The sequence below is a fragment of the Mauremys mutica genome, chromosome 4 (genome assembly GCF_020497125.1).
Source record: "Mauremys mutica isolate MM-2020 ecotype Southern chromosome 4, ASM2049712v1, whole genome shotgun sequence".
Taxonomy (NCBI): Eukaryota; Metazoa; Chordata; order Testudines; family Geoemydidae; genus Mauremys; species Mauremys mutica.
This window is the reverse complement of record NC_059075.1, coordinates 137,704,689-137,729,492: the sequence shown is the minus strand read 5'-3', so window position 1 is coordinate 137,729,492 and position 24,804 is coordinate 137,704,689. Positions and strand designations below refer to the sequence as shown.

The following is a 24,804-nucleotide window of genomic DNA, read 5'->3' as shown; positions in this document are numbered from 1 at the left end:
CTATTCCAGGTGAGCTCTTATGGGGGCTCCTTTTCAGAAGTGCAGAGCCCATAGCCCCAACAACAATCCCAGCACGAGTTCAAGCCAAGACTCCCAGTCACATGGTGCAGTAGAGATGGAACTAAAATACTTTCTCTTTAAAAAATAAACCCTATAATAATTTGTTACAGTTCAGAGCCCCTATCTGTTGCAGGCAGTGAAACCAGTAGCCCAGAGGAAAGGAGTAGGAGATGAAACATACCACTATAGCTACTTGTATGTTTAATTCTCTAACGCCATGGCACAGCAATCTAATCCAGGATTTCCCTCTGACCAGCATGCAAGATTATCATGTAATTAAGCTACGCTTCCCTCAGAGCAGAGGGAGGAGTTACTTGCAGCTCAGGTAGGCACCCATACTAGCTCTAATCTTGCTAGTGTGGCTAAATACAGATGTAGCTGCACAAGTCCTCTCAGAACCCTGGGTAAAGCCTACCAGAGCTGCACTCACACCTCTAAGTTCAGCACACTCCTTTGCCCGGCTGTACCTTTCATCCAAGGGCCAAACCTCCTTGCCCACATCACTCTCAAGTGATATAGTCCAGTTTGCACAAATGGAGGTTAAGTAATGGGGCTTGGGGCTGCACAGATATTTTGATGCCAGAGCTAGGAATGGAACCTGAAGAGTGGTCATCTCCCCCTCCTCAAATCACCAGGAACTGGATTGCTGTGACACCAAGCATGGCTCTAAGGGTGTCCCCCTGAGCTGCAGTGTAGCTTTTCCATCTCCAGTAGGAGAGGGTAGCTTGACAACTTTCACTCCTTCCCCACCCAGTAATACTTAATAGCTCTGGGTAGGAAAATACTCACAATCTTCCCCTGAGTAGCCGATGATAAGGTCAGGCTCTGGAGCTCTCCCGAAGTCATTCTCTGCTTGCACTTTGATCTCATAGGGCACATAGATGGGTGTATTCCAGACAACATGCCTTGTGGTTCTCACTGTCTCGTTGCGCCAGCTCTCCCGCGTATCCCTTTGCCTCCACTTCACTATGTACCTGAGGTTAGGCCCATAAGCTTGGGTTGCATTCAGTGGCTTAATGGACAAAAAGATAAATAAGGTATTATATATATTTACACTGCATAATACAGCCATGAATAAAAAGCTGCAATTTATCCCTTCCCTACACCAGACTTTGGCTTAATTCCTGGTGACAGCTGTGGAGGTCCAGGCAGGATGTACAGCTGCTTCAGGAATGAAAGTCTGTCCTCTGAAAACTTCTATATAATTATCCTCCTCTCAGGCTTCCTTCAAGAAGCAAGCCACAGAGTAGTGTATGTACCCTGGAATTTAAGAATGACACTTTGCCTTCAAGTGTTACTCTTAATGAACAACATCAGAGAATAATTGGAAGCAGTGTTTAGGCAAGAGAGGGCAGTTCCTTGAGGATCAGGTATAATCTAGCAACTTTTCTTTGGCTGCCATTCCTGTGAACAGAACTTGGAGACCAACCTCATCCCTAATGCTAACACCTGAGTACACTGTATGAGCAGGCTTCTGCAGGAAGACTAAAGTAGTCCTCATTCACTAGACTGATGAAGTCACTGTCTATCACTTGTGCCTCCAAGGAGTGAGTCAACAATGGTGTTTAAAAAAAATAAATTCACTGTTTCTGAACTGAGTAATAACATACTAGTACTTGTGTAACCTTCACCTTAGACTCATGTCTTAATGAGTAAGCTCTTTGGAATGTGGTGTTCATTTTAATAGCACCGAGAGAATCAAAATTGCATGAGAATTGATTTGTTCTGACAGCTACCTAGAATGTAAGGGGGAGACCATGAGGAGTGATTTAAATATGCTCACCTTAAAAGGGCTGAAGCACAGAATAATCTTAGACTGAGGAAGTGTCACATGAATGCTAACAGCCCTTGGTGGCTAAGGGGAAAGAATAAGCAGGATCATCTTGACTTAAAAGTAGCCAGAAGCTGAAAGTTGTATCTGAGCCTATTGAAATAAAGTGTTGTCTATAGCTAAATAGGCTCCGGCTTTACAGACCCTGGCACCCTCAGCTACGGCGTAGTAAAAAAATTAAACTCACAGTCCAAGTTATCTCCATGTTGGTTTTTTGAGTCCCTGCTCCTTGAACTCCTGTTGGGTTGATTTCTGGACCTGAAATCCACATAAAAACCTTGCCTTACAATGTTGAACATGTAGGCATTTAAAAGCCATGCACAGAGCAAACTGGTTATTAACAGACAATTGAAAACAGAGTGGCCTAATTTGCCCAAATTAGCTTCCATTCAGGTTAATGGAAGATGGAAAGCTGCAGGTTTCTCAACACTTTTCAAAGTTAGGCCCTGTATTTTGGTGGTTTTCAAATAATCTAGTCCTATACATTTAAAAGGTGCCTTCTTTGTTAAGTAAAGTAAATCTGAACAAGAGTAATCAGAAGCTGAGGGATGTAATTGAAAAGAGCAGGTCCCAGGCAGCCATATTTTGTGGACACTTCATTTTGCTTAATGCTCCAAAAACCCAGAGATTTAGGTTCATAAGTGCCTTGTACTAGAAATGATTTTTCTACTCTCTGCAGCACTGAACACACACACTGGGTCCTCAACACTGGGCTGTACTGACCTGCCTTGCACACCCAGCCTGTTCTGGGATCTCTGCCAATACTTGGGAATAGTGGAGGCAGTTGGCAGCTTACAATAATGGATCATTGGGGATATCTCTACACTGCTCCTGGGAGCATGCCTCCCTGGTCAGCCCATGCTGCAGGGTCCACACTGCTTATTTTTAAGTGTGCCCTCTTGAGGGGTGCTAGCATGTGCTTATCTACCTGGGCTGGGTAAGATACTGCCAGCTGCAGTGTAAACAGCCCTAGTGTCAAACTTTCAAAGAAGCGTCTAAGCTTCCTGCAGGAGGAGGTGATGAAGGATTTTCCTCCTCTCTGCAGTTGCAGCATCATGGAAGGATTGATTTGTTTGAGGAATACCCCCCTCTAAGCAGCTTACAGTGGAAAAATTACCCACCTTAACTCTTTCATCTTGAATTTTGCCACTGGCTTAACCAAATACAGCAAGATTCATCCCAACCTGTTGGACCAAGTTCTGCTCTCAGTCACAGTACTGTAAAGCCAGAGCAGGATCTGGCCCTGTGAGTTCAACACCCAGGGAAAATGGGTTTGTAACAGAAACTCTAGCCAACCCTTGCCTAGTGTCTGATTTCTGCCATGACAGATGAAAGCTATTCAGAGAGCAAAGCCCCAACAGTGAGTTAAATGGAACTTAACTCCAAGTACTTACTTGCCCCAATAGTATGGTATCGTTCAGAGGGAAGGCTAGGCAGGCTGCTCCCCACTTCGTTCACAGCTATCACTCGGAACTGGTAGTTGACATAGGGTGAGAGGCGCAGTACAGCAGAGTTCACGCTCCCTGGGTAACGGGAATGGTTATGCCACAACCCAGGTTGGAACTTGTCCTCTTCAAACTGAACCACATAATCTAGACAGGAGAGAGGTCAGGTTAATGGCAGGGTTTCTCCCAACTCCCACAGACTTTTGTCAATGAAAACAATAGCTTGATGAGTACAGCCTGGTCTGGTGTTACAGAGGGGAGGGGTGAGCACCAACCTGTGATCGGACTGTTATTGTCATCACCAGGTATCCATGTCAAGCGCACACTCCTTTCCGCCAGGTCTGTCAGTTCCAGGTCACGAGGCTGCTCAGGTCGTTCTATTGGCAAAGTAACAACCAAAGTTTAGCTCCTTGGGCAATCCCACAGAAAGTCAATGAGAACTGAACACCTAACACCTTGGGTGCCTTTGAGAGTTCTGCCTAACACTCACAGGCAGCAGTGAGAAAGTCATTGCCAGCTGATAGCTCTTTGGGGAGTGGCTGCATGTGACAGGAAGAGTTTCCATTCTTAGCAGACAAGGGTGTTTCCTTAATCTGAACAAAAGTAGCACCTTTGTGCACTTCACCAAAACCCTTTGTAGTAGTGCAGGCGGCCTTTCCAGGGTATATTGGGGAGGCTGGCAATGCCCAACCACACAATCAAATGTAGAAAGAGGTGCGCGCACATAGAACAAAGGCATCAAACCGCAGGAAAAACATGCTGGCTTATATACTGTATGGATGGTAGATTGACAAAAAGACAAGGAAAACAAACTCTGTTTGTTCTTGTAGAGCAAGGTCATGTCATAAGACACTACACTCTTGGGTCACCTTCCCTTTACAGAGAGCCATTAATTAAAAGAAGCTAGGCAAGCAACTAAGTGTTTTCATCCCTGTTTTACTGATAGGGAAACCGAGGCAGTGACTTGGCCAACATCCCAGAAGATCAGTGGCAGAACCAGGTTTCCTAACTCCCCTTTTGGGGTCTTACCCACTCTGCCACTGCCACCTTGCCTGTAGTGAGTGATGTTATTCTTGTGCTATACCATACTGCACCTTAACCTCCAGACAACCATTACAAACATACCACAGCAGCTTTCTGCTCATGGTGAGTTGTGACAACTTACTTACCATAGCAGGCTTTGGAGCATCAGTCTCTGCAGCCCTACATTTCCCATTCGAGTTATTGCAAAGGCCAAACAAAACAAAAAGCATATCCAAATAAAAGGGTTTCAATAAACCAAACTGATTAGTGGTGATTACCTTGGGGTAAGGTTGTCATACGATTAGTTGGAGTAGGCACGACAGCTGCAAGGTAAGACAGTGGCTGTTAATGGAGTTAGTTTAGTGATTAAACTTGGCTCATCAAAGGGGCATGTAGTAAAAACAAGTTACAGAGGCCAGTTCCACCAGGATTTCCCTTCCAGTGTGGGACCTAGTGAGCATCAGTATTTAGAGCCTGCTCCCCTCGAGACCCCAAGGGGCTCCCATAACCTCTAATCCATTTTGTGCTGGCTGCACATGGGAGAAACAAATGAGTTAATTAGCTTAAACACAATTATGTGTAAAAAATGGAAAAATCAAATTTAGCGGAGCGATTAGGGATGCAGGATTCTTACGGCATGCGGAGTGTAGTAGGGCATTGTGAGGCCTGAGCCAGCAATACATTCAACATTGATTTAAACAGGCACAAGCTCTTCAAGAGCCTCCACATGGAGTTTAAAGTTTGAGAGTAGGTCTCACCACCACAAACCCAGTTCCAGTTTATAAAACCCATTTCCCCTGTAGTTTAAATCCATTCCTCCCCCTGCCAAAAAGGGAGAGATTCATTACCACTTCCACCTGGAGCAAAGCCTCTAGGACATGTTTCCTCTCTCTCCCACTATAGCAGAGCATCCAAATAAGGGGCCTGATTTTCAAAGGTCCTGAGCAGCCTGAATTCCTATTGACTTCAGATGTCTGAATAGCAGACCTCTTATTTGGTTGCATAACCTTAGGCACCCTTGTTTGAACATTTTTGGCTCCAGATACCAATTGCTTTCTTTCCCCCTCACTCCTTTCAACTCAGTCTTTCTGTATTTGATTTCACCTTGACATTCTCCTTATGTATTCTGTATTTTCCTCGCTACTCCTTTATTTTCAGTATCTGCTGAATTGGAAGGTTCAATTGCAACGTTAGAGCAAGTTTGAAATGAGGCTGCATGTATTCACTGAGCCCCATGGAGACACTGGTGGAGAAACCAACCATTTTTATGATGCTACTTTGCTTAAGAAGCTCACAGCAAACCTACATAAAACCACCAACAGCTAGACCTACAAACGTATTAGATTACATTAAATGTTAAATATTTTTTAAATTTTGCTGTGTCTGATTATGCATTACCCAAGTTTGGCTGTGAGAACTTGACACTAAAAAATCAGTCTGTACTAACAAACCAATGCCTTTAGTTCTACTACTTTGTTTTCGATGAGGGTCCAATCTCTGGGTTAGTAGTAAATTCAGGTGGAAGAATGGTTACCGAGCACAGTGAGGAATGCTTTGGCAGAGTCTTTATCCAGTTCAGTACTGGCTACACATGTATAATCTCCTTGATCTTTTTCAGCTACGCCATAGATTATCAAACCGTCATCTTCCTTCTTCATCCTGGAAAGGATACAATTTGATAACAAAAACATACAGTGTTAGGTGTTGAAGGATTTCAGCCTAACCTATGTGACTAGTCCCGTTGGATTCCATAGGACTATTTGCATAGGTAAGTCTAGCTGGGCTTGACTCATGTTTTAAATTTTTCAGGGCAGGGATGTACTTTTCATTCTGTTTGTTTTGTTGTATCTATCCAGGTATTCATACTGAACTTATTCCCACAGCATCAGCATCTCTACAGTGGTGTGTAGCTACACATACTAAGCAGATGAAATAATCATAGCAGGCCAGAAGATGAAATCAGATTCTTCTCTGGGAACAAATTTGTGACCAGGGAACAGTCTGAGTCCCATGATCAAAAGCTCATTTCCTTTTCTCCCGATGGGAGACAGAGATTGGGGAAGGGGAACTGCAATTGTACTGGCACAATAGGTCAAAGCAGACAAGTATTAATTCTGAAATAATCTGTAGTTATTAAACCAAGATGCTTTTTTGAGATTCTTTAAAAACAAAACAAAACACTGATTTCCATCTTTTTTTATATTGAAACCTGAGATCAAAAAGTCTTGTGTAACTAGCTAGTCACTTTCCATTTGAAGGAACTAACACCACAAAAGTGTAGTACCACTCAGTGTTGAATCACAGGGACACTGGTTATTCTATGCATACTCTCCCCCTCCTGGTTGAATGGGGGAAATGCCATCTGGGCTGTGAAACCAGACAAATTGTTTATATGCACTGGCTCTTGAAATGAGCATCTTATAAGACAGAGCGAAGAGTAGTGCTGTCTTGGGAGACAGAAGGCACATGTAACTACAGGCATACGGTCATATGGCAGTGCTACCATATGTAAACTACAGACCTGTTTCCAATGTATAGAGGCGTATCATCTTTCAGCCAGGTGACCGTGAGTTTCAGCGTAGAGTCATGTTTTATACGGCAGTCTAATCGAACCATGGAGCCCCTCTTTACAATCAGATCTTCTGGCCCTCTCATGATCCTAGTTGGGTCTGCAAAGAATCACAAGATGTCACTTGTAGGCATATAACAGTAGGGTCTATAGCTCGGTACCCAAACCAAAGATTGGAAAAACATAGTGTGACTTGTAAAAGTCAGACATATGTGGACGTGTATCAAATGCCACAAGCCATCCAGTTGGCCACACTCAGTTGTCTCCGATACATACAAGTACCTGCTTATAAGCTGGGTAATTTAGTATCACTCGACCTACCTTTAATACACACGGACATTATCTAAAACAGTATTTTTGAGTCAAAGGGCATTTCACTAGGAAAGCAAAGTCCCAACAGAAACTGTTCGCTTTACTCAAACATTTTATTGCTGCTTGAACTGTGACCTTGCCACTACTGCTGCGCATCTTTTATGTGTTTCAATGTGCCTGGTATTTATCTCATGCTCTAGGTGGTTCATGTTTATAAAAACAAAATAAGTCCTCAGACCATCATTCAGATCTTCAGGTATCCAACCACATAATTTTGTGATATTAAACGACAAAAACAAAGCTAAACTACACCATACTCCAGCTCCTAAGATCTGCTGCTTTGCCAGTAGACTATGGAAGTGTGTAACAAAAAAACTGGTAAAGGAAAAATAAATCCTTTATGCTGTGATTTTCAATGGAGCCCGAGGGAGTTAGGCACCAGCCACCACTGAATTCTTTTAGGCTTCTTTGAAAATCAGTCTTGCATTTAATGGAAACTAAATGTGTTGGGCTCCCAGTTATACTTGTATGACTTCACTGGACTCAATGGGGATTACGTGGCTGCAAGGTAGAGCAGAGTTTGGTCTATGTAGTTTAACAGAAAAGTCATTTTTACCAAGAAACGCACATCTGTGAAGAAAAGATTGAGTGAGTTATTTTTAAGCCAGTGTTTAGAGCGCTTGAATGAAAAGGCCAAGATTACTTTCTCTCTCTATTGTAGTGCGTGTATATACGTAATATCTATATAGTAGCACTGCAGGGAGCAAGAAGTGTTTTACTGTCTCCATTCCCACTCCCTTTGTCTTAAAAACACGCATTTTCCCCAAACTGACCACAAAACTAAATACAGCCCAAATTGTCCAGTTGCCCAGTCTAGTGCCCTGGTGTGTAACAGCTGTGTTATCACAGACTGCTGTTTCCAGCACAACCTGATCTGGAAAGGTTTGTGTGCACGGGCCTCCTTTAAAAGCAGGATGTGCAAATGCCAGTAACTATTCAGGTACAAATATTTTTGTGTCTTAATGCAACAGGTTACCCCATGGGAGACAACTGTCCTTTAGCCAAATAGTTTATATTTCAAACAGTATCTGACTGCCGACTGTGATGTTGCATTCCATATTCTTTATGAAAATATGCTTATGATATAAATATGATAGAACTGAGATGTACTTTATGCAAGATGGGTCTTGTAAGATATCATTGGAAAGGTTATGATTTACTGAATGTGATTATCCAATTTGTATGTCTGCATCGTTTCTCTCTCTGAAGTTAGGAATATTGACTATGTATCTGTATTTCAACTAGGCTACTTTGGGTGACGCCCACTGCTAACACTTCAGGTACAATGATGGAAAAGCCAGACAGGGCTGATGGCCCATCAGCGAGGACAATGGACTGAAAAGGCTTGGCTTTCCTGCAGGACGCTCCATGCTGCCAGTGACTCATGGACACTGTGATGCTACAGAGTCAGGTGACCTGGTCACCTGATACTAAACTTCATCTTGGACTGCTGAATTTTTCCACTGGGAGGTGGGTGAATCAAACAAAGGATTCCCACCTCATGGAAATCCTATATAACGTGTGGAAGGAAAACAATCAAGGTCTTCAGTTCTTTTCTGCTCCGCCTCCCCACACAAAGAGATACCTGAAAACACCTGGAAACAAAAGGACTGGAACTGGGGTGGGACGGGGAAGAAGAACTGCTTGACCCAGGCTGGAAAGGTATCTGGTCTGTGAAGGAATCTACCTAAGACGGTATCTAGGGTGAGGAATTACATTTTGTAACCTGTTTCTTAAGTATATTGAGCTTAGCTTGCGGATTTTGTTTTATTTGGTCAGTAATCTGCTTTGTTCGGGCATCTCTTTTATTCACTTGAAATTAATCTTTTTGTAGTTAATAAACTTCTTTCTTGTTTATAATATAACCCAGTTTATATAATTTCTCAAAGGGAGGTGGGGGCAAGAAGTTGTGCATATCCTCCTCCACTTTGAGAGAGGCGGCGAATTTCATAAAACCTTTGGGTTTGTACCTCTTAAAGGGAGTGGGCACCAGAGTGCTGGGGCAAGCCCCTAGGCTGAATCTTTCCAGAGCGGATCTGTCTCTCTCTGTGAAGCTGGGTGTGGCCTGCCTGTGTGCATGGCTGGAAGAGGCTTGTGATTCGAGCCCACCAAGGGCAGGTACAGGGGACCCAGGCTGGCAGAATAGGCTGACTCAGTGGCATCCCGGCAGATCAGGTAACACTCCGAAGGGCCCAGACCCATTACACCGACCACTGAGTCAGGGCACTGAGATCTGCACTCCATTGGCTGCACAGTAATAATTTCACCCACTTTTATGCACCCAAACCACTCACTGGCCACATGTTTTCAAAAGAGGCCTGTACTCAGCTGATAAGTTTGTGCTGATGCACCGCGACTTGTGCGGCACAGCACTGGATTTAGCCAGCTAACTACCTGACTTGTGGGTGTAAACTATTGCACATGTAAAATTATGGGTGCTTGTGAGGAGAAGGCCCTGTATGCGCAACGCTTTGACAGCACTGTGTCTTACCTTTGATCTCCAAACGAACCTGGTTCTCTGCTTTACCCAGAATGTTGGTGGCGACGCAGGTGTAGATTCCCTGGTCCTCCTTCCGAGCCATGTTTATTTCCAAGCTCCCATTTTCATGCCTCTGGTAGTTCTCTCCATCCAGGGCGCTTCCCTGACCATTCTTAAACCTCACAACAATACAAGAAACTATTGTAAGAGGAAGCAGCAGCAGCAGGAAGTGGCTCATCTCAAAGTCCATTGCAATCAGCAGTTCTGAGCGCTGGAATCCTTACCAGCGCAACGTGGGGATCGGGGAGCCAAAGAATGGGCAGTCAAGGCGGGTCCTGTTGTACTGAATCACTTTGATCAGCTGGTTCCGTGGGGCAAGAATCCGGGGAGGCACATCTTAAACAACAAAGAACATTGTGGTTTTTTAAAAATCTCTCTCATAGAACTGGAAGGGACCCTGGAGGGTCATTGAGTCCAGCCCCCTGCCTTCACTAGCAGGACCAAGTACTGATTTTTGCCCCAAATCCCTAGGTGGCCCCCCTCAAGGATTAAACTCACAACCCTGGGTTTAGCAGGCCAATGCTCAAACCACTGAGCTATTCCTCCCGCCCTGTGTGGTGGAATCACACCATCTCCCCACCTCTCCTCTCTCGTCATGGGACTCCCTCTTTTTCTTGCACCTCAAGTTCAAGTTCCTTCTTCAAGGCTTTGCAAAGCTCCTGTATTTCCTCCTATCCCCTCCCACTACTCTCTCTGTCTGTTACTACCTTCTATTTCTGGCCTTCCTATCAACACCAGCCCTGATGCTTGGCCTTCCTGCCAACACCAGCATCCTTAATCTTAAGCCACTACAGTTGCTATCTATCATGACTTAAATTAGCCAGCGATTTGGGGAATGTTGTTCTATGGGAGATGGTGATTTCACCCATGAATTCAGAGTTTACTGTTTTCTTATGAACACCTCTAGGCTGGGCAGTTAAGGAAGTCCTGTGTTCACTGTAAAGACCTTCCCAATCCACTTCCATAACACAGATATCAGCAGACCATCTGTAGCGTTAGATAGTTACCCAGAACACTGACGAAGGCATTAGCCAGAAGGTAGCCATGTTCGTTGGAAGCGTTACATTGGTACACGGCACTGCTGCCAATCTGGGTATCCCGAAATACAATGGTGTCTCCGGCCACTTCCCGACTTGGGTTGGGAGGAGCAGCTTCAGAACAAACAGAAGGAGGAAGAGAGATCTTTTCGGTTTGCTATTAAACTTTTCTTGGGTGAAAGGCTCCAAATCCCATTAACCACCCTCCTACCCCCACCCCCGAGACATCCAAAACCCTCACCCCGCTTACAGTGGGTCGTCCTACTGAACATATCCAAGAGAGCAAGCTGAGGATGGAGTAAATCTTTTCAAAGTGCCAGCATGGGAGTCTGAAGTCCTTTGCTTATCTACAGACCAAGAGCAGTAGGGGCTATGGGAGATGTCTGGCCTGGCATGCTGCCAGTAGTGCTCGTGTTCAGACACTGGCCCCTATGGCACAGACTCTCTAACCCCAGCACAAAGCAGGGTGGTAATGCCTGGAAAATGTTGAGTTCATCACTGAGGAGGATTTATAGAGTCACTGCTCCTCTCTGCCATCCACTCTGTAGTGATTAGTGATGGCGGGGGAATGAAAATTATTATTTATGGTAATCATATGGGCCATAGATTAGGGTCTTTTATGTGGCCTAAACCTTATTTAACTGACAGATGAGAAGGTTATTCACCTTGTGCAGTAACTGAGGTTCTTCGAGATGCTTGTCCCTTTGGGTGCCCCACTATCCTCCCTCCTCCCCTCTACTTCAGAGTTTCACACCGATTCTCTGGGGTAGAGAAGGAAGTGGGGGACGGTTGGCTGCACACCGCTATTTAACCACTCGGAGCGGCATGAGGTGGCTACGGCGCACATGCGGCCCAACTGGGCACTGCTCCTACAAATTTCCGATTACAAGCGCAGGACCCCAAGACACCTAAAGTGGAGCACCCACAGGGACACTCCTCGAAGAATTAACAGTTAGAAGACCTCTCTCTCTACTTTATCTGAAGTGACCAAAAGAGTTTAGCAGGATTGGTTCCAGGGCCATTTTCGGTTTCTTTTTAGAAGAGTCTTGCTGAAATGCGATTGCTCCAAAATTCGTAACCATGCATCTAAAGCCAATGAGCATTACAGAAGGGTTCTGATGTAGAAGCAAATGTTACATTAAGCTAGGCATTGACAGGATTCTTCAATGATTCCATGACAAATTATTTTTAGTGAGGGAAATTAAAAAAAAAAAATCTATTGTTTTAGGAACTAATCCTAAAATAGCAAGAGCTAGACATTACATAACACACACAGATAGATATCCAGTCATTTAGTTGCCTGAACTCTGTCACACCTATACACACATTTAATTTTAATGTAAGACTTCTCTGTTCAACACAAATATTGGATTTTTCCAAGTTAGTCTTGGTTTGTCCAGTCCAATGTGAATTTCATTTGAATCCTCATTTTAGTATTTCATCTCCTCATGAATGGAGGGGAGTGTACCTCGATGGGACTGAAGGGTAATGGGAGAGCTACCAGCTTGATGGACACCTGCCTGCACTCTTCGTGGCTCTCACCATTGCTACTGGTCATTTTTAAATACACCAAACACTTTTACTTTTTGTTTTAAAGTGACCTTTGGTGTCCCAGTTGTAACACTGTCATAACTAGATCTTCCACTCATGGAAAGGATGATGGAAGACACCAGGAGGAAGGCATGTGTGCTCGGGACATCTCAAATAACTACGAACTTGAAAACATCCTTAGCATGACTCATGCTTATTATTTTTCCACTCTGAAAAGAGAAGCAATTTATATGAAATTCCTCATGTTTTGGTGCGTGCTTCTATAATGAATATAATTCAGTCCCTGCTAGGGAGCCCCAAAGCCATCTGCTTGCTTACCTTCTATGGGCTCTCCGTTCACCAGCCACTGGATTGTAGGCTTCGGGTTCCCATTGGCTCGACACACGAGTCTACCATCCTCACCGGGGGCCAAAATAAGGTTTTGTGGTTCGTCCAACCAGTAAGGGGCCGCTTTAATGACAGGAATATGTATACAGACAAGTTATACATGCATTGCGGTTACCTCTGCTGAATTCCTCTCCATTAATTAGTTGCTGAAGCTGACCCCATTGAAAACGTTCCCCACCAGATGCCACATGTGTGGAATGGGCCCTTCACCAATGCAGAAGTGATGTCGCTGTAAGTCAAGTCCTATATTTTAGCCGCTAGAAAACAGATAGGCATTGGCTATGCTGAGTATTAACGAGTAAAATCTCTACAGTCAATCTTTGCCTAACATTCCTAGCCAATCCCAACCCTGGGGTGGCAGCCTCCCCACCATAGGCCTGTCTGCTGTCTGCCAGAACAAGGATCTCAGACTGCCCTGAGCCCCTAGACTGTTGGGGGGCTCCACCCTGCCTAACGGCCTAAGCCTATAAACTTGGTTGCTCTGCCCTGCCTGTGGTCAGAATGCTGGATTACCTGCCACTTGGCCCTGCCTAGTGCCAGGGCCTCAGAGACTGCCAGTCTCCCAACAATCTTGGCCTAGGGAGAAACCCGAGTGCGAGGGGGCATGGCCTCCCTGTGAGATTGATGGGGAGGGAGGGCCACACACTCCTAGATGAGCTAAGAAAGCAACGATAGATTTTTTTTCTACTACGTGATGTAAATTAATGTAGCTCTATTTAAAAAAAAAAAAAAAGCCACTGAGCTATGCTGATTTACACCAACTCCTGGATCAGGAGATCAGTCTGGTCGAGATGCAAATGTGTGTGAGTATAAGCAAACATCCAGCTTAGTTCTGAAAAGCACAGATCATCCCATTAGCATAGGGCTGAGCAAACAAGAGCGCCAACTCTCACCCTCCCCATGGCTCTGGAATTCTAATGGCTCAAGTACTTCAAATGGTAGGATAAAATGATGTACCCTTCACTCTCACTGAGATAGTGTGGCGGATGCTGCCCATTTTGTTGGACGCCAAGCAGAAGTATTCCCCAGAGTCTTCCTCAGAGACGTTGGTGATGCGAAGGGCCTTGTTAAAATTTTCCAGCTTGGTTTTGTCTGTTGGGAGCTCTCCTCCTTTCTTGTACCACATGATGTCTGGTGCTGGTCTAAGGAGGGGAGGACAGATTAGGGGTCATATCTGAGAGGAAGTCTCATCCATTGTACAGGAAACAAACAGATTACTCCAAATTCAGAACCACTTAATCCAGTCCCCTTAGATTTCATCCTCCCAATGGTTTCCACAGATGACTCACTCTCCTTCCCTCCTGACTTACACCAGGATTTTGATCAAGGATCCTGACCTTCACTAACACCACCGGGAGTGAATTTCGGATTCATGGATGCTATTCAATCTCTTCTGCATAGTTTTAGCTGGTGCTCTGTAGCCAGAGCTGGCCAGTTGGGCACTCACAAGGACTGCATTGGGGCCTGTTTCCCTGTATTTGGTAGGACACTGTATTATGTGCCACTACATCCCCAACGTGGACAAACAAAAGGAAACTGATCCAACCCAGAGAAAATAGTAACACAGCGTCAACAGCTTCCGCTTTTGTGATGCATCTTTCCACCCCTTGCCCATAGTACATTTGCAGTTACCTGTCCTTCCACTGGGAAGAATGGCACTGTGGACTGGATCCTACTTCCTCTGATGTTAATAGCAAAATTCCCAGTGATTTCAAAGGTGGAGCATCAGGGACTGTACAATTTGCTTACTAGTCAGAGCACAGCAGATAAGGAGATGCCAGAAACCATCCCCCTCGCCCCCCGCCCCCGCAAGTGGTACGTACACTCCTGAAGCAATGCACTCGAGTAAGAGGTCCACCCCTCTCAGCACTATCTGGTTGCTTGAGGTCCCGTAGGGATACATGAAGCTGGGGGTTGTTTCCATAACCCCTCGGGCTGAAATCAGCAGAAAAGAAAAAACAGACCACTTTTAAAATCTCCTCCTCCATGTTGTTTCTACCAGCAACACACAGAGCTTCCTGAGTTGCGAGAAGCGATATAGCAACAGGGGAAGAATGTATCTGTAGCATCATGAATGCACACGGTACTTTACTAAGAGAGGAAGGCATGTTCTCTGCCTGGAAGAGCCAATCTAAGTTGTTAAAGGAAAGACACGACAAGGTGGACAGCTCTTCGGAGAGGTGAGGTGGTTTTATAGGAGGGATCTGAAAAAGAGAAGATGTTTGATAGGCAGGAAATGGGAGAAGGTGCAAAGCTGAGAGTGGGAGGAAGGCGGAGAAGGACAGTAAGGAGAAAGGAATTGCTGGGGGGAGAAGAGAGAGGAGAGCAGGCAATTGTGGGAGGAGTGTATAATACAAGGCCCTGAAGATGAGCACAAGGAGCTTGAATTTGATGCAGTGCCAAACGCTAATTCTACGGCATGACAGTGCCCTTTGCACCAGCCTATACATTAGCTTGCCCCAGCCACATAATTACTTTTGAGGGGTGGGTAAATGACCTTCAGTTATCATGGTCAAGGGCAAACAGGCAGACTGCATGTCCAGTTAATTGGTTTTCACGACCATCTTGCAGGACTGCAGGAGGTCATCAGACCATCGTCCCAATAAAGCTGGTTCTACTCGGACTCATGTGGATGCACCAATGTCCCACATCAAGCTGAACGACCCCTTTCTGGGCTTCCACAATAGAACCATAAAACTTCCCTTCTGAAGGATCAGTGTTATGGGACCAGTTACCGCACAAGGGTTTGCCAACACTGAGCTCAGAAGGATTTATGTTCAATTAAGTGCTCCATCTCAAAGCATCTAGAGGAAAATCCAGTGATGAATTTTAAGCAATGTTAGTTATTAAATACAATCCTTTCCAAACCAAATTAAGGCCAGATTTGGCATTCAGGCCTTGATCCGACAAAGCACTTAAGAAAATGTGTAACTTTAGCACCATTGCATACTCACATGTTTAAGTGCACTGCTGGATGAGCACCTCAGTGATCCCAGTGCAAGACCCTACTGTGGTCTATTGGCCATATAAGTGTAAATTAGGGCAGAATTTGGCCCTTAATTTCTTTCTTTGATATAGTTAACAAAGGAAAAAGTTGTTAAAGGGAATTCTGTGGTCAGAGTATACAATATCTCATCTGTAGTTGGCCATCTGACATGGTTCCATATACCATTTCAATAAGGAAACCAGAGACATGAGACTTACACGGAATCACTATATGAAAAGGTACAAAACTGGCTAAAACAAAAGTGCAGCTCAGAAACAAGATTAACAATTTAGGGTTAGTTTAGGAAGAGATATTGAGTTGTATTCTTCTAGTGTGTGTTCTGGGTTTGATACTTCAGTATAAGCCAACTCCTATCATCCTTATCCAGTCAAGACCCCTGTTGGCTGCTCATTGCGAATTTTGCCTGCATAAGGACTGTAGGATTTGACCCAGTCCTCAACAGGTTTTTGATGCAGTAGATGAGTACACTACTCAATTTTGTAGATTAATTGGAGCTGAAGGGGTAGAGCTCACAAACAATTTGGTGGATGGAATTAAAAGAGCAGAATCTTGGAAGGAAATGTTGGCTTCATGTAGGACATAGTAATCCAACACACAAATGGAGGCATTTACTGTACTGGCCAGGCAGTAGTACCACAAAAGAGGATGTGGGTATTAGCCTGAAAATAAGTTGGAGTGACAGTGTTGTCTAGGCCTGTAATAAGAGTGAGGTGATTATTCTGCTCTATTTGGTAACTTTTAGGCCTAAAATGGGTATTGTGCTTTAAAAAACAAAACGAAACTGGGAGAGCTCAGAGGACAGTGACAAAAACTACAAACAATCAGAAAAGGCAACCTAAGAGGAACGTTTAAGAGAACTAGGGAAAGGTTAGAAAGAAGGCAACTGAGAAGATACATGACCACTGTCTACAGATACTTAAAGGTCTCTCTGTTAAGACGACTGTAGTTTTTAACTTACAACCACAAGGACATACGCTGCAATGGGCTTAGAACAGCAGTAGTGAAAATGGAGTTATACTTTAGGAAATGGAACAAAATGGCCAACGGTAGGTGATGGATTGTCAACAACGGGAGACATTCAAGGCTAGAGGAGATATTGATTTAGAAAGGGAAAATGGGCCCATCTGTGCTATGATGGATGAGTAGGGGTGGAGGTAGCTGGCCCCCTCTGACCCAAAAGACACTTTAGCTCAATAACTAGCACCCATCAGAAATACAGCTCAAGTCGGTTATGCCCAGTGTGTGCTCATGAGAGCAAGAGGGGGGAATTCTGTGGTACCCGTAGGATCACACATATCTGAGGAGCATCCTAGCTAACAGGCTAGTAACCTTTTGTTTGTTTGTTTCTTCAGGGGAGGGGCTGGGATGAGAAGGGAAAACAATTTGTGGAGTTCACTCCATTAAGACATCAGGAAAGGTTTGTGATCAGGCCCCTCAAAAGAAAAGCTACCTGCAGTCCAAACCACAGCTTCACAATTGGCTCTGAATCTACCACACCCACAGCTGCACACACACATCACATGACTTTTAAAATACAAAATGATTAATGGGCAACAAGTGCTGGTGAGAATGTTAGTCAATTATTCGGTTAATGGATTACCACCATGTACAAGTCTTGACCTTACCTTGACAATACGGTACATTTACCAATGCAGTAGACAGATATTTAACTTCTTTCCTATCACTTGATAAGCTCCCTTTCCTAGGGAAGGCAGCCCTACAATACCAACCCAACACTAGTGTATGAAGGCTAGGTTGCAAATGCAGTGGCTGGTGTTATGAAGGCAATACTTGTTACCATGGTGTGGTAGCTGTAGACAGCATTTCTGCAGGTATTTCCTATTTTATGCACAGAGATGCAGGAAATACATCCTATTCGATTCTACTCCATAGGCAAATGTCATTTTAGTGGCAACCACTGTATGGTACATGTCTGAACAGGCTGCACATCTCACTTCACCAACAATTTTGTTTCTTCAGGAGCCAGGGAAGGGACCAGTCAGGGAAAAGAAGCAGTACAAGCAATTTTACCAGCCACATATTAATGATGACAATTAAAAATAAAGGAAGGGAAATTAGTATCCTGTCCCAGTTCTTTTAAAGTACCTTACAAACATACTGGCTACCTCATAATAAAGGTTCTATCTTAGTACATACTACTGATAAACATTTGCCATTTAACATTAGGGAGCAGCAGAAATCATTCAAGGCAGACATAAAATTCCAATTCCAGCTTTGTGACAGTGGCAGACAGAAAATGTCAGGCTGCTAGAAAAGTCTCAGTCCATTTCTTTGGTTGGAACACAGAAATAAATAAATAAATAAATAGGAAGCAAACCCACTGATGCAAACGGAACTCCTTGCATGAGTAAGGGATGCAGATTTGTGCAACCAAAATGGGAATCTAAGTACCACAGCTAAATACAACGGCACAAAGTTTTGACCTGAGTCCACATGCAGTAACCGAGTGCCCTATAAAACTGCTCCCGCTGCCTTAAAAATCTAATGTTTGGTGGTAAGGTTGGCAGCAGGAAAGGGTTTATACAGTAGGCTGGAGCAGATGGGTCTCTTTTGACTTTAAAAATCAACAGAAAGTGGGGGAAGGAGGTGGAGGAAGGGAAAAAAAGCCAACACATATACATGACTGGTGTTACTCCAATACAATGAAACCTGCACTAAGGATCCACAAGTGCAACAGGTACTCTTCCATTCCCTTCCCCAAATTTTAAACAGCCATTTAAAGTATCCCTAAAGTTTCTGCAGTCACGTTCAGCCAAGTGTCCGACTTTTACTTATGGCAATTTGCACTGCAGAAAGACGTTTCAACTATAAACCTTTTCTCTGAAGGTTTTCATGGTACATGAAACTGGTGTGGGCAAATAATCCAAGCTGAATTACTAATTAGACACATTTTTCTGTTCACTAATTTAGCACAATTTTCTCAAATCGATTAATGCTCAGAATAATTTATAAGAACAATTCTTGGTCTGTAGTTCACTTGTCTACAGTTGGTTGGGAGGGCCTGGCACGGAAAGTCTGAGCTCTTGGATTGGACACACAAGGTCACCTAGTATATTTCTTTTTCCCTGGTTGGATGACCCAAACTCCACACTTCAAGGTAGAGATGTGATGTCCAGTTTGGGTGCTAGTTCACTAGGAAGAGCAATGGCTTGGACAGGACAATGGGCTAGCTGCCCCCAGTACCTACGGTCCTGGGCAGGAATTCTGTACTCAGAGCAGCTAGCCTGTCCTGCCACTCTGGCTAGGTCACTCAGAGCTAAAGTGCAGCCATCGACCTGGGCTGGAAATTACAATCCCCAGCTCAAGGTGCAGAGGGACCCTCATATTCAGTTGTCCTGGGAGGAATTCAAAATTCTGTTCCTGTTATGCAGTGTTTGTCACCTTCCTGGCAGAAAAAGCTCTGTCCCTAGATTATTAGAGGAGAGTGAACACAAAAATGGTGCAAACGGTGTAAAGGGATTCACTTAGAAATTAAAACTTCTATTTATTTAAACAGTATTTGCCCAGCTTCATTAGCCAATGAGTATTAATCAGAAACATTTTAAAGGCTAATTCTCTATAGGATTCTCTCCCCATTTTCCCACGGATTTACACCTACTCACAGGCACAGAGGAGAAATCTCCTTCTACTTCCATCGCATGGAGACTTGAATCAGTTGATGTAACAACCACAGCTCCTATTAGAGCTAATTTCACTCTTGACCATTCAATGCCATCTGTATTGGGCATAACTAATCTTCTCCTGACTTCAGTTAAACACAGCACATCTTCTGACACTGGTACTTGCTTAACAGGGTTGTTACACTGCCAGCACTGTTCTGGGTTTCTAACATGCCAACTCCCCCTCAATAGTCCTTGAGACAGTTTTCACTAAAAATCATCCACATTTCAAGGAGGAGTTCCCTCCCTAGCCCATATGGCACCCCTATTACTCAGAGCATTCTCAGCAAGTCTCATACAGGGCGACACAAAAGGGAAAAACATCCTCTTTTGGCCATTTCATTTGGCAGCAAATCATGGCAGAAAACACATTTCAATACTCCTGCAAGATTTTATCCAACTTGCTTAGACTTCTGCAGTCAGGCAATATGTTGCCAAAAAACAACCCTGCAAGGCTTTCAATTGCTTAAGCAGCAGTATTCCCTATTCTTCCTGATAGTGCAAAGCTTCTACCTGATTTGGGATTCATCTGCTTTGTAGAGCTGTCCTAGCTTTCTGATCTAGCTAATTCTCCAAGCCATTAGTAGGACGAGAGCTTCACAATAACATGCCCACATTACTGCTATTTCCCTCCTTTGGTTGATGCCAATGAAATGGTGAACTGATTATAAGGTGGTCCAGATTCTCTGCTGCACTCAATTTAGGTGCAGTAGATGTGGTGCTGGGGCCACGAGTGATCTGGTTACTGCTCCCTGATTTCCTGCCCAGCCTTGAATGCACTGGGGGCTGCTCTGCCATGCACCAAGGAACTGTATGCCAGCTGGGGATGGCTGGGGTATCCCATACACAGTGTCTATCCCTCCTGCAATGCACATCCTGCTGGGGGGCGCAGAGGGGAAGGAGAAGAGCTTCGGCATAAGAGTCAGCTATGCTGGCTGCATGCCTACTAGGGACCCCCAATGGCAGGGTTCTCCTTTGCTAGGGGGTGAAAGGTCTGTCCCCCCCATTGCTTTGCACTGCCTGAGCAGACACCTTGAGGAGGGAGGGTCTGAAGAGGGCTCAGACTGAAAGCATAGAGAACCTTTGCATTTTAAAATGTATGCGAGGCCCGATTGCTATTCTAGCTACCTGAGCGCGAGGATTCCACTAGGGTTTGTCTGTGCATATCTGCGGGCAGAACACAGTCCCTTGTGTTAAGCAAAAGTCCTCTCATGGTTTCAGGGCAAATGGAATCTCTCTCATTATTTTGGAGTCAGTTTCATCCTTTAATAGTCTAATGAGGAGGGAATGATACAGGCTGCACCAACACTGGGGACATTCCCCCCCCCCACAGCAGCCTGAACATAATCATGAAAGGCATACACTGAATTCATTGCATTTGGGCACATCCTCCCATTTCCTCAGCAGCAATATCTTGGGGTATATCTGCTGGAGCTTACAGGCATTGTTATGATTCAGTTTCCAGCACCTTATGCAAACATCCTCCCTCGTTACACCACTGAATGAAATAAACCCACCATGGCCCCCCACTATTATTTACATTATCACATCACTTCCATGACACTATCAATTTATTTCAGAAGGAAGATCATGCCCTGGGGAGCTCAGCAATTGTGCCTCGGAAGCATAATTTATGAGTATGCTGTGGGCTTCCCCCAACAAATGTATTCTCCTGAGATAGTTTTTCTGCTCAGACAAAAAGGAGAGAAGGAATCTTCAAAAAACATTCAACACATGCATAACACCACTACAAAGAAACACATTACCATGCTTTTCAGAAAACCATACACCTCTTTTCCCTTCTCAATGCCTATGTTTAGCTGCAAATATAATAGATGCTCTTTCGGAATGGTAAGAAATCTTGGATTTTCTTTTCAAGTTTTCTGCTCTTTGCTTATTTGCGGTAGAAATGGGGTTTTGGATTCAATTTGGCCAAACCTCCTTGCTGTTTGGGCTTTGTTTTGGTTCATATTCAATTAATCCAAATGCCCCTAATCTGAGGGTTCAGAGCATTTATTAGCTTTAATTTTCAATAATTTAGACACTGTATGATATTTTAGGGGGTTTTCTCCCCTCCATGTGCAGTATTTATGAAGTTGAGAGTATAAGTACAAAATCAGAAACAGGACTATATATATATGGTGTGTATGTGCATATATATTACATATATATAAATATTGCTAACTTGTCTGCTCAATTGCCTTGTCAGTTTCAATGACCAACCAACTAGTGGGTGTTAACACAAGAGTAAGTTGGGTTAGGTAGAAAGGAGTTAGAACATGAAGTTCTCCAGAAGTCAGTGTTGACTCACCACTGTACATGTCAGTGTGATTTCGAAAAGACGTTTCATTATGGGGATTCTCTGTAATAAACAAAAGAACATGAGCGCACCAAAGGTAACAAAGCAAGCACTGAGTAACGGAAGGCATAACGGAGGAATGCAGAAAGCAGGAATGAAATACCAAGACCAGAACACAAAATTATTTTGAAAACGTAAAAATACTGCAGCTCTGCAACACAAGCACACAAAATATTCTGAAAAGAACAACAGTCCAGAAAGAAAGAAACAGCAACGTAAGACAGCAATGAAAGGAGAAAGGACTGCTTCGCTCCTACAAGATGTATAATCAAACCAAAATATAAAAATAAAATATCAACTAAAGGTTTCATAAACACTTTCTGCAATTTAAGTGTTTGATTCTTTTGGCATAACGAGAGTGTCTGTATCTTTGAAAAATCCAGTTCCAATGTGAGACAAGTGGCTATTTTGCTCTTGATTCCTTGAACACATAAGGGAAGCATGTTTCTTGCTATTTTATGTCAGTATAAAACATAGGTTGGCTAAGCAACAGCACAACCACACAGAAAGGTGTGATAAAAATTAACAAAATTAGGATTTAAAAGTAGTCAACTGTAAAATCCTTTTAATTAAAAGGATTTTAAAGTGCACTGTGTCTCATAAAAATCCACTATTCACTAACACACATCCATCATTCGGTGACAGGCACTCAAATCTAACAACTCTATTTTATGGAGAACATTAATTGGCATTACAGGATTGCTGGATGATAGATAGAACCATGGGCCAAGATCCACGGCTGGGCTAAATCAGCATTGCTCCAATGAACAATGCTGATATACACCACCTGAGGTTCTGTCCTCACGTTTTTAAAATGTCTTTTATATTAAATGCTGATTTGGGATCTGCTAAGAGTGATCAGATTTTAAAAAGGGATGCTACACAGCCATCTTACAACATCATCTAACGAACAGAAAGTTTTAGAACATTTAAAAACTGGGTATATTGGTCACAAGAAAAAAGTCACTGCCCTGAAGCTTAAACATCAACAACATACATCATCTTTTTTCAGAAGGGTTAAGACAACTCATCAGGGGTCCAAGAGCTACACGAATCAAGTGGGATTAGGTTTGGAACAAGAACGCAGTCCGAACTCATTCCGCTACAGGGAAAAGTACAGCCTTATGTTTCTACTGCATCTTTACAAACTGCAAAGGCAATTTTCTTCCCTCCCATATGGAACGTAAATAATGGAAATTGAATGTAATCATTTTTCAGCAGCTGGATGACACATTTCTTAAAGTAGACAACACCCATAGTTTAAGGCACATATCACTCAACAGCTTTGGACAAAAAAACCTAAATTCAACCTCTTTGAATGTGATATAGACAAAGAATTTATTATCCTAACAGCCAGAAAATTAGAGCTTCGGTCCACTTTCTATACAGGGGTCTCCAGGGGGCTCCTGGGATGGAATCTACATGCTATAATAAAGCCGACATTTCCACAGGAAGACTTGAGAGAGTCCAGTATAATTGGAAGCCACAGTGCAGCAGCCTTAATGAGCCTTTTAAAGAGCCTGAGAGAATGGATGCTGTAGAGACATTTAGATGAAGAATAGCTATTCTACATGGGTTAGCTAAGCATAGACTTCTTAGAGCTTGTCAATTCATCAATAGTTTGTTCTGCATATTCTTTCCTTCAGTCAATTAATACATGCAGCCACATCCTCAGCTGGTGCCAACGAGCCCAGTTCCATGGTCTTCGGTGCTGCTACACCCATTTACACCAACTGAGAACCTAGCCCTTTATTTGCAGATAAATGTTTTCATTCTTTGACCAGCTCTGTAAGTGGATAATTTATCTGAATGTTATTCATCTGTGAATATTCTCATCATAGGGTGACCAGACAGCAAGTGTGAAAAATTGGGACGGGGGTGGGGGGGAATTGGAGCCTATATAAGAAAAAGACCCAAAAATCGGGACTGTCCCTATAAAATTGGCCAAGAATCTATGTATTTAGCCCTTGTCAGTCCCAGCTCGCCTCAGTCTTATTGCTAAGCCCACGTGGGGGAGAGAGCACAACAAACCGTGTAGAATGCTCTCCGCCTGTTTTGAGTCTCATATCAAGTTTTATGCCACTGGAGCTCTACTAATTTCAACGTGCACTGATGTGAGATCACAGTCAGGCCCTACAGTCCTGCTATGGGAGTGTTCTACACTCACTTTGCAGAGCTCTAAATACGCTCAATCTGTTCCACAATGTGCAACATGGTACCTATTTAAAAGCCATAGTCCTCCTCCTCTCCAACTATGGCAAATGCTTCTTTAACAGAGCTCCTGTTCCTCTAATTAGGTGGCTGCTTGCCTAGCATAACATGACCCTCCAGTCACGTGTTCAAGGCGTGCTGTACCATTCCAAGTTCTCTCATCTGCTGGCTGCTCCTGGAAGGGTGTGTAGAGACAGTCAAACATAGACTGTCTGGCTATGGGAAAAGCTGCCAAGCTGCTGCAACAGGGAGGTTGAAATAAAAAGGAGACAGAATGGAGACGTTGTTGAGAAAAATGGGCAGCAGGGAGGGATTGGGCTCAGCTTCTGCTGACTCTGAACTGAGACAAGGGTCAAAGTTATAAGGTGAAGCTATGCAGAGAGGTATAATGCTAGTAGCTGTTTTTACCTGGGATGTTCATTATCCAGTTTAAAGAGAACAGAAATATACAGCAAAGTCTCTGAACCATTGTTTGTGTGGTCCTCCTCCTAACTCCCGCAGTCTATAGCCCTGAACTCTCACGGCATTAGACTTGCAGCTGGGTAATGCTGTTCTCACTGCTATTTCTTTATACAGAGCGGCATCTGAGGGTAAGTCTACACTACAGGAGTAGTTCGATTTAACTTAGCTCGAATTTGTGGATTCGACCTGATGAATTCGAATTTGTGTATCCACACTAAGGACACTAATTCGACTTTGTGACTCCACACTAACGGGGCAAGCGTCGACATTG

The 24,804-nt window shown here is 43.8% G+C and overlaps 1 protein-coding gene and 1 long non-coding RNA gene across 6 annotated transcripts in view; one reads left to right on the top strand and one right to left on the bottom strand.

Annotated features, from left to right (window-relative positions):
- The window catches only part of LOC123369631, a 108,697-nt gene extending 99,606 nt beyond the window's left edge, over positions 1 to 9,091 (top strand). The window contains exons 5-6 of the long non-coding RNA XR_006579112.1: positions 5,978 to 6,127; positions 8,546 to 9,091. This is a non-coding gene — a long non-coding RNA (uncharacterized LOC123369631). The remainder of the gene's footprint in view (positions 1 to 5,977; positions 6,128 to 8,545) is intronic.
- Positions 1 to 24,804, bottom strand: part of NFASC (neurofascin) — a 175,435-nt gene that overhangs the window by 61,297 nt on the left and 89,334 nt on the right. For 2 of the 5 annotated variants that reach the window (XM_045015419.1, XM_045015421.1), the window contains exons 11-23: positions 14,638 to 14,749; positions 13,772 to 13,956; positions 12,746 to 12,877; positions 10,847 to 10,990; positions 10,064 to 10,175; positions 9,792 to 9,958; positions 6,881 to 7,028; positions 5,894 to 6,018; positions 4,638 to 4,682; positions 3,612 to 3,713; positions 3,286 to 3,483; positions 2,079 to 2,149; positions 850 to 1,072 (exon numbers count right to left, since the gene is read on the bottom strand). In XM_045015419.1, the coding sequence (XP_044871354.1) occupies positions 850 to 1,072; positions 2,079 to 2,149; positions 3,286 to 3,483; positions 3,612 to 3,713; positions 4,638 to 4,682; positions 5,894 to 6,018; positions 6,881 to 7,028; positions 9,792 to 9,958; positions 10,064 to 10,175; positions 10,847 to 10,990; positions 12,746 to 12,877; positions 13,772 to 13,956; positions 14,638 to 14,749 (1,764 nt within the window). Of the gene's footprint in view, positions 1 to 849; positions 1,073 to 2,078; positions 2,150 to 3,285; positions 3,484 to 3,611; positions 3,714 to 4,637; positions 4,683 to 5,893; positions 6,019 to 6,880; positions 7,029 to 9,791; positions 9,959 to 10,063; positions 10,176 to 10,846; positions 10,991 to 12,745; positions 12,878 to 13,771; positions 13,957 to 14,637; positions 14,750 to 21,812; positions 21,864 to 24,804 lie in introns of all 5 variants that reach the window. The other 3 variants (XM_045015420.1, XM_045015422.1, XM_045015423.1) reach the window with 2 other exon arrangements.